Raw genomic sequence first — 10000 nt, forward strand, 5'->3', positions numbered from 1 at the left:
CATGAGCCCCAAGACATACATAATTGTAGACACTCACCAACTTTGAATTAATAAGTGAACCAATATCTGGAGCTTGATACACCACACCAGCCAAGATGTAATAAAATGCCAGAGGAGTAGCTATAAAAAAAACTTGAAATAATAAAATGACAGAGAAGTTGCTATTAAAAAAACTGAAAATAATAAAATACTAGAAACATTGTTATTAAAAAAATTTAAAATATTAAAATGACAGCAGATTTGTTATTAAAAAAACCTGAAATAATAAAATGCCAGAGGTTTTTATTAAAAAAATTTGAAATGATAATTTAAATAAAAATTAAGATTTTTATATTATATATTGTACTATTAAGGTAAAGTAATGTTAAAAGATAAAGATAAGAGATAATCTAAGAGATAAGATAAATTGAAAACAAAAAAATTGTGTCCATGAGATTCACACATACATCTTTATTGCTATACAAGTACACTCTGCAAAGTAAGATCTTTGAATATGATAAAACAATTTTTTACTTTTTTAATTTTTATTGTGCTCATCTCTATTATAAACAGGCTACTGCTGGTAGTACATGTTTAGAAGTTACAACATTTAGTGTAGCAAACAATGTCTCTAAATGCGAGATTCACATACATGTAATAAATAAAATGTGGAGAATTCAGCTTGTGCACAAAATCTTTTTTGCTGAAGTTACTTTTTTATCATTAGATTACTAAGTACAAAACTAAAGCCTTGCAAGCCTCTTGTGTCATTTATTTTTTTAGTTTCCTCTAAATAGTTGAAAGATTTTGGTAAATAGTTTTTCAGTTAAAAAAACAAAAAAAAACATGAAATAAAAAAATTGTAAGCTTCAACTCTGCATCAAATATTTAACTGTTTTGAATATTTAAATTTAAATATTAAATATTTAACATTTCTTTTATTCATATCTCTTTAAAATATGTAAATTAAGGTCTATGAAGGATTATAAGCATTTTATATTTGTAACAATACATTTTAATGCTGGAGCTGTTACTATTTTCCAGTTAATTATTTGCAATTAGTTGCAAAACATAATAAATAAGCATAAGGGTAATTTATTTTTGAGTAGTTGTTAACTCTACCATAATCTCTACCATAGCTTGGTTTCAAAAATGGTTTTAATTCTGATTCTGTGTTAAAAGTAAAAAAGTTGCTTGTTTCTTGTTGCTTGAGAGTTTTTCAATAGAAAAACATAAATGTAAAAAAGATAATTTTTAATTTAACGATTATTCAAACATTGCAATGACATCAAAAATGATAAAACTGTCTGTTTATGAGAAAAAGGAAAGAAAAGAAAAGAAAAATGTGAAAAGAAAAAATTACATAACTTCGAAGTGTAGAAAAAAGTAATTAAATAAATATAGTAAAAACAATGAAACAATTACAATTTTTTTTTCAAATATAATTACAACAATGGAAAATAATAATAAAAAAAACTTTTTAACTGTAACTTAAAAAACATGTATAAACAATTTTTTTTTCAAATATAATTACAACAATGGAAAATAATAATAAAAAAACTTTTTAACTGTAACTTAAAAAACATGTATAATAAAATATTTTAATGTTTTTTCAAAGCCGAATATTTTATGAAATTTTAGTAAAGCGCATATTTAAAGACATGATCATTTGAAAAACATTATTATCTAAAACTGTGGTATTTTTTTAAATCAATCAACTTTGACTAGCAAGAATTGAATTTGGGAGGTCAAAATGGCAAACTTAATCATTCCAAGTAGTCAACTTAAACAGATATGGAGGAAGAGATAAACACTGTAAAAAAAGGATAAACAGTGTAAAATAGAAAAAATGGAATTGTAAAATAGAAGTGAAATTGTTTATTCAAAGTAATAATAAATAAAATGTTATTATTTTAATAAAGAAAATAAATGGATTTATCATAACTAAAAATCAAGTAAAGTACTATAAACTTTTAAAAGTTCAAGATAGAGCTGTGGCTAGGCTCCATTTTTGGGGGCCCTTTTCAAAAGTTAAAAAAATTTTTTTTTTGTATTTTTTGTAATAAAAATATTTAAATATATATTGTTACTGTTAATATTATAAAAAAATTTAGCACTTTAATCACAATATTACCTGAATTATGCAAGTGTAAAAAAAGCAATAATATTTTTAATGCGAAAAAAAATTGTTTAACACTCCCGAGGTCCGAATTTTATTATAAAATGCAAATTTGATAAATCAAACTGTTAATGAGAAACCATTAAACAGCAGCATATCACGTGAAGAAATATATATCTCTAAGTTGCTTATTTTATGTTTATATGCGAATATATTATTGTTTGTAATTAGATTGCATATTTCAAGGTTATTAATAAATTATAAATCATATTTAATTTTTGGCAATTCACAGTTTATCTTGGTAATAATTTATTTTATTACAGTGTGATATGTTATTACTTTTGTTTTAGTACTATGAAATAAAAAGCATATTATTTGTTTTAATTAAATCATAGGCATTGTTTTTAAAGAAACAAATGTAAAGCATTGGAAAACTGTAATGCTTTACATTTGTTTCTTTTAAAGTCCATATGATTATAAAAAATAAGTCCATAATCATACAGACTTTTATTTTGCATTTTTGAATTGATTTTTTCTTTACTATTATGCATTGTTAGTTAAAAAGTGAAAAGTGGTGAAACTAAGAGAAGAGAAAAAACTGCAGCCAGGGAGGAAATCACAAATTACTCAATACTAACACATTTTTCGAAACCAGCAGTTCAGCCATGAAGTGTTTCAATACCAACAGAAACTACAAATAATTCTGATTTTCATTATTTGAATACTAGAGTAGAGTCAGATAGGCTGATATGTGAGTCTACATCAAATGCCATAACAATTCCTCTTATTTTTCTCAGTAATGATCCTTCTGAGTGGCCTGATGATGTTTCTGACGCACAAAGGTGTGACATTGTTAAACATGGTTTCAAAAAGATTGAAATTGATTTTCCATACAACTTATAAATAAGACAATTTTCACTGAACTATTATAACTGCAAGATGAAGAATGTAGAAATCTTTGAACAGACATGGCTCATATATTTTTTGAATAGCAATAAAGTGTTTCGTTTTTGTTGCAAACTTTTTGGGATAACTTCTTCACCATTCCGACAAGGAATGAACACTTAGGAAGGCTTACCAAAAAACCTTAAAGAACACAAAACATGCAGTGCACATTTCAAGTGCTTTGAACACTGGATGACTTTAGGAAAAGGTTAACTGATATTTCTTTTAATTTATTGTGTTGTTAGAAATCTTGCATTCCGTGGTTCAGACACAGCCATTGATTCAAAGAGCAATGGAAACTTTCTTGGGGTGTTTGAATTACTGGCTAAGTATGATACCATTCTCAATGAGCTTATGCAAAGAATTCGGGACAGAGAAACCAAGGAGCACTATTTGAGCAATGACACACAGAATGAGTTGATTAGACTTTTAGCCAAGGAGATTGAATCCAAAAACCTTTCTAGGGTAAAAAAAAAGGCAAAATACTATTCTATTATTTTAGATTGTACGCCAGACATTTCACACAAAGAACAAATGAGCATTATTCTGCAATCAGTAACATGTACTTCTGGAGTAGGTATCGATATTTCCAAAATTTTCTTCAGATATCTCACAGTAAATGATACCACAGTAAATGATACTGCTGGAAAAGAGCTTTTGGATGGATTTTTAAATTAGGCAAAAAATTGGGATGTAAATATTTTAGACCATCGAGGTCAATCTAATGATAATGGTGCTAATAAGAAAGGAAAAGTAAAAGGTGTTCAAGCTAGGTTTCTGGAAATGAATCCTAAAGCCTTATATGTTCCTTCTGCAAACCATTCACTCAATCTTGTTATTGCTGATGGTGCACTGTCATCCATCAGTGCAATTTCTTTTTTTGGTATTCTTTCAAGGTTATATACACTCTTTTCATCGTCCCCTTCTTGATAGGAAACTTTAAAATCGTGCGTAACAATTTCTGTCAAACCACAATCAGATACCAGGTGGGAAAGTAGAATAAAGTGTGTTAAATCACTTCGCTATTATTTAAGCAAAATCTTAGAGGCACTCGAAAGATTGGAAGAACATGCCTTAGAAAAGAGAGATAGGGCAACAGCCACATCTCTCTTTTCCATATATTAGAACATGGCCTTTCTAATTATCAATCATTATTTGGTATGACGTTTTATTTCAAATCAACAAATTAAGTAAGCTTCTTCAGTCTTCTGCAACCACTCTTGAAATATTAACTAGTGAAATAAAGGCAACAAATGCATTTCTTTATGAAAATGCATTTGTTGCCTTTATTACATGCATTGGAAAATCACGAAAATGGATTTTCCAACACATGTAAGGCATCAGAAATAGCAGAAGTATTGGGCATTGAAAAGGTTTTTCCGATAGTGCGTTCACGAAAAAAAAAAAATCAATTTATTATTATAATTAATTATTATAATTATAAGTTAAACTTAATTAACATGAAAAATATATTTAAAACACTCTAAATGAAATAAAAGATAACCTTGCGTTTGCGAATATCTCATTTGTTTTCTGATTATGTAGAGTATAGGGTCCTGGGAATGTATCAGCTGATACTCCACACCAGACATAAATCTAAAAGAAAATATTATTAAAATTTATCAATGTAAATTTAAAAAACAAATAACTATCTTATACCCTTATCTAATGTCAAAGAAAAAAAAAGTGAAAAAAATAAATTGCTTACTGCAATTGGGATGGGTCAAGTCTCTGCATTTTTATGTGCTCATTATTGCAAGTTTTATCATAAAAAGTGTTACTACGTTGACAAAAATAATCCAATACATTTTCTGAATTTAAAATAGGCAACCAGGCACTATCATGCCATGATATTGCAAATTTATTGTCAGCTGAACAAACAGCCATCATGAAACATATGTTGTCTTTTTTAAACTAGAAATATATTTATTACTGTCATAATCATCATAATAACTATCATGATAATCATGATCAAGACCATTGTCACAGTCATCATCACCACAGTCATCATCACCACAGTCATCATCACCACAGTCATCATCATCACAGTTATCATCACCACAGTCATCATCATCGCAGTTACCATCATCACAGTCATCATCATCACAGTAATAAAGGAAATATAAAAAACAAACCCAGAAAGAAAATAACTCTACTTCAAATGTAAACTTCTATTTAAACTACCACCTAGTCCCCTGATTTTAATTTAATGTTAAAACAAAAAAAACCTTCCCTAATATCATTATGTTTGCTTGAAAACTTACACACTGTTCTTAATACAAAAGTTATTATAGTTGTAAAATAGCATACAGTGGGTGTTAACAATTTAACCATTAGGCTCTGTATAATAAAAGTTTTTTATTTTGTATTTTAATAAGATAACTCCCAACAAGGCTGCAAGCAGCCACTTTATAAATTTAAAGTTAACAGGGATCAAAAAAAAAAAAAGGTTGACAGAAAACTTTTAAAACTGTAAATTGTGAGTCAGTCAAAACATTAAAAGATGAGAGAATTCTAAAATAATGTTCAAGGAAAAAAAAAAAGAAATGAAAGCTTTTGAGCATTAAAAAATAATTAAAGTAAAAGGATGCAACTTTGTTAAATATATTTTTACGTATAAAGGAGACATTACAGGAAAAACTAGCTCAAATATGAAAGTTATAAAAACAAATAAAAGATGGTTATAGAAGTAAAAGATGGTTATAGAAGTAAAAGATGGTTATAGAAGTAAAAGATGGTTATAGAAGGATGGTTTTAGAGGTAGAGATTAGGTTGTAGAGGTAATAAAAAATAAAAGATGGTTATAGAAGGATGGTTGTAGAGGTAGAGATTGTTATAGAGGTAGAGAATGGAATAAGGAGTAAAAAATTTGACAAGCACATTAAAGAGAGGCAACCTTAGAAGACGCTAATTTTGCAATGGATCGGATATATGGTTTCCTTGAGAGGTCAGCAGTAAGATAACAAACTAATAAATAAAATAAAAAAATAATCAAAGATAATAAAAAGTTTTTATTGCTTTTTTTTCTTAAATTCACCAGCTACTGCAAGCCCAATGACAGCTATTGCAAGCCCAAGCCCTGTCACAGAAGAGAGATCACATTCAAGATAGTCTGCCTGTTCTAAGCAATCAAAAAGTAATGATTTTTTGTTAAGACTGGAGTATATAGTAATATCATTAGCAAATAGCCACCTTAAAGGTAAGATTATTAGTGAAATAATCAAAGAACCTGGCTCAATCATAGATTATAACCCTATGTAACAAGTTATGCAGTTGTCTCAACAATGCACACCAAATTATTTACAGGAACATTTTCCAATGCACAACATAACACTATTTATATATATGATATTTTAAAGCCATTGATGATACCAACAGCTTCTATGAGAACTACTACTAAGTTTAGAAGCCATACTACCTGTCACATAATACAAGTCAGCCTTAAAGCCGTTGCTCTAGGTTTTAAAGTTGTACTCTCATTAAGAGATAACAGAATGTTATGAATATGAATATCCAACACCAAAGAAACTATAAGAAGGAATGAAAGGCTGGTCAAAAGTTTCTGTTTTAAGTTTACCCTTTAAGTCTTTGTCCAAGCGTTCTTCTACAAGACAGTAGCCAGATAAAATCTGCCCTAGATGAGTATTTCTTTGAGATACCATCTCTATCTTTTACTATCAGAGTAATATTGATACTAAGGATCAATATTATCGTGATAATATTGATCCTGACCCTAAACTGAGTTGGAGTAACCATTATGAGCCATTAATCCAAAAGTAAAAAAAAAAAAAAAATAAAAATATGACAAAAAATATATGATTTTATCATTTAGTATCAATTTTTGAAACTTTTATTAGTAAATTAATAATAAAAATAATGTATTAACTCAATTTAAATTAAAATTTGAACATTTAATAATGATACACTTTGATTAATATTAATAATTATTTTCATTTTACACTTGGTAATATTTACATTTTTTAAAGTTTTATAAATATTCACTTTACCCAAAAGTATATAAAAGTCAAAGCAGCCATGTAAATATTGTTAGAAATCATAAAGGTATAAAAAATAATAAAATGAAAAAACTTCTACATATAAATTTTAAACCAATACTGTATAAAAAAAAAATATATTAAAAAATTATCTTGGCAATTGTTTTACTTTATTTTTCTAACAATCAATAAATACTTAATTATTACAATTAAGTATTACTGTAATATAATCCCTCATAATATAGTTAATAGTACAACTAAATTTAATGATATCAAATTAATTATAATATATGAGTAATTTTTTTGAAAAGTTTGATCCTAAAAGCACAAAAATAAAACTTAAAAAGATAAAAAGATAAAACAATGCAATAGATAAAAAGATAAAACAATGCAATATCATTAGGTAATCCCATTTGTATTAGATTCATTTGAAATGCTAGTTTTTGGAAGATTACATGTAGGACTTTCTAGGTTTGTGTTAGACACTAGCTTTACCATAAGCTCTTCAAGTTTTTTGGCTTTGCGTTCTTCATTAGCTTGGATGATAGCATAAAGTTGCTCAATTAGTTGTTCCTTTTCTTCTTTTTTTTTGTAATAATCACATTTTGCTGAAACATACTCAGATTCAGAACGCTCATACCGCTTTTCTGCTTGCGAAAATAACAAGCTTGCTTCTTCAATTTTATTGCGTAAAGATTCAACGTCAATTTGCAGTTTTTCATCTAAATGAATTAATTGTTGCTGCACTTCTTTTAACCTCTGAGACTCACTCATTGTCTGCTTCATCCGTTCTTGAAGTGTGCTAGCAATGAGCATTTTTTTCTTTTTGTTTTGATCTTCAATTAACTTATGTTGTATTTGTAATTGTTCAATTTTTTTTCTCTCTAACTCAACTGCCTGCTCCTGTGTTAAAACACCAATATCATCATTTTCTTTTATTATTTTCTCTTCAGTGATCACCTTTGCATTAGATTCATTTTGAACTGCTTCATTTTGATTCTCTTTAATTAAGCTCTTTACTTTATTTGCTTTTATATCACATTCATGTAAAGTAGGACTTTCTTTTACCTCAACAGACTGTATTAACTTTATGTCTTCAACAGGTTTAGAATCAACAAGGCTAAAATCAATTGAATTGACAGGATTATCTATCTGCTTTGGCCACTGAGGTATAGATCTTTTTTTAGCTTCATGCAATGCATTGGAACTTTTAGTGTTAATTTTTTTTTTCTTATTTATATCTCGTTGAAGATTCGGAGCATTTTCCAGCTTCAGTCTTTGTAATTCTTCTTCTGTAAAACCACTCCAGTCTGACATCATTGAATATTTAACTGTAATATAAAGAAGTTTAATAGGTAATTTAACTATAAATAATAACAACTATTTGAAAGAAATACTAATTAATAATAACTAATTAATAATATTTATCAATATGGTTAGTAACTTAACAGTTATTTATTCTAATAAAGTTAACATTAATTGCCAGCTTTTTCTTTTTTTAAATTTTAGAGTGCTCGCTTTAAAAGCAAGAGGCTCCAAGTTTGATCCCCACCACGTCCCTGGTAGTACCGCGCTCAACTTGTTTCTCCACGAGGCAGCCTTGTTCATCAAGGCTCGTGTTTTGGAGATATAGAGTTGAAAGAGGGTTATAACCACAATTAAGTAGCCTCCTCATCTGTAGTGGCCTTCACGGCCCTGAGGAGGAATATTAACAAAAATTACATATATATACTATTGACAAATTCACTTCGGGGATCGAGTTCGGAACTTCTCGCTTATGAGGCAAGTGCTCTTTAACTACTACACCACTACCGCATTAGTTAATAACTGTTAGCAAAATACAGCATAGTTAGAGGTTGCCTACAGTAAAACACATTACGAAGCATCTTTGAGATGTTCTTTATTCTAGTGATATATATACATTTTTTAAACAAGACTGCTTTTTAGGCATTTTCACTTCCAAAAAGGCTGCTTTATTACTGTATTTTAAATTTTATTACACTAGTTTTAATGAATAGTGATGATCTAGAATCAAACTTATGATTTCTCTTAGCTTGTGCTAAAATTTTATAAATGGAAGCTAAAAATGTGCAAAAAGAGTAGCGACATGCAACCTGTAATGTTTGATTAATGATGTTCTATATGTCATGTGATGTGCTTTATAACTAGATATGTGCTATAAAACTAGGTGTGTGATAGATTACTAGATAGGTGCTTTACAATCTAGGTGTGTGCTACATTAACAGGTAGGTGTTATACAACTAGGTGTGTGCTACATTACCAGGTAGGTGTAATACAACTAGGTGTGTGCTACATTACTAGACTGGGACTACACAGTTAGGTGTGCGCTACATTTCCAGATAGGCGTTATACAACTAGGTGTATGCTACATTACTAGATAGGTGCTATCCAACTAGGTATGTACTAGATTAACAGGTAGGTGTTATACAACTAAGTATATGTCTAGCAAAACAAGTTAGCAAATAAAAAATAAGTTAAAGATTTTTTTTTCTTTCTTCACTCTGCACAGTAGAGTAATCTAAATATATGAAAATAAGATACAAACTATGAATCATAATTATATTTATATAAAATAATTGATTTATAATTTTTATAATATTTAAGTAAGTTAATTTTTTTTAATTCAAAAGAAAAGAAAATCTTCCAAAACATTAAATCAAGTAACAATAATAAATTGTAAAACACTTTTAACAAATTGAATAAGAATTTTTTTTGAATAGAGACAAGTTAATTATGTTTCTAATAAACAATCTCAATACAAAATTTTAATCTTAAATAAAATACTACAAAAACATCTTCAACATTGATTTTTTAATTCAAAAAAAAAAAATTTTTTTAAATCATTCATTATATATTTGTTCAAATTTATCAGCAATTATTTCAGCTATTGCTAATGATGATGTTGCAGCAGGAGAAGGAGCATTTCTAACATGCAAACAGC

At 28.1% G+C, this 10000-nt stretch overlaps 3 protein-coding genes across 3 annotated transcripts in view; all 3 read right to left on the reverse strand.

Annotated features, from left to right (window-relative positions):
- Positions 1–4995, reverse strand: part of LOC100198075 (potassium voltage-gated channel subfamily D member 3) — a 37436-nt gene extending 32441 nt beyond the window's left edge. Inside the window, exons 1-3 of the mRNA XM_065804797.1 lie at positions 4752–4995; positions 4548–4639; positions 38–120 (exon numbers count right to left, since the gene is read on the reverse strand). Coding sequence (XP_065660869.1) covers positions 38–120; positions 4548–4639; positions 4752–4933 — 357 coding nt within the window. The 5' untranslated portion in view covers positions 4934–4995. The remainder of the gene's footprint in view (positions 1–37; positions 121–4547; positions 4640–4751) is intronic.
- Positions 4996–6929: 1934 nt separating this feature from the next.
- LOC100213496 (RAB6-interacting golgin) lies at positions 6930–8391 on the reverse strand. Its single transcript, XM_065804802.1, has one exon. It carries the CDS (start codon positions 8356–8358, stop codon positions 7438–7440), a length of 921 nt encoding a protein of 306 aa, XP_065660874.1. The 5' UTR covers positions 8359–8391; the 3' UTR covers positions 6930–7437.
- A 1462-nt stretch (positions 8392–9853) lies between these two features.
- Positions 9854–10000, reverse strand: part of LOC101241363 (L-2-hydroxyglutarate dehydrogenase, mitochondrial) — a 36186-nt gene continuing 36039 nt past the window's right edge. Inside the window, exon 11 of the mRNA XM_065804803.1 lies at positions 9854–10000. This exon is cut by the window's right edge and continues 95 nt beyond it. Within this exon, the coding sequence (XP_065660875.1) occupies positions 9900–10000 (101 nt within the window). The 3' untranslated portion in view covers positions 9854–9899.

The sequence above is a fragment of the Hydra vulgaris genome, chromosome 09 (genome assembly GCF_038396675.1).
Source record: "Hydra vulgaris chromosome 09, alternate assembly HydraT2T_AEP".
NCBI classification, from domain to species: Eukaryota; Metazoa; Cnidaria; class Hydrozoa; order Anthoathecata; family Hydridae; genus Hydra; species Hydra vulgaris.

Excerpts from the sequence above, each read along its gene's own strand:
- LOC100213496 (XM_065804802.1), bottom strand. The coding sequence starts at position 8,358 with ATGATGTCAGACTGGAGTGGTTTTACAGAAGAAGAATTACAAAGACTG.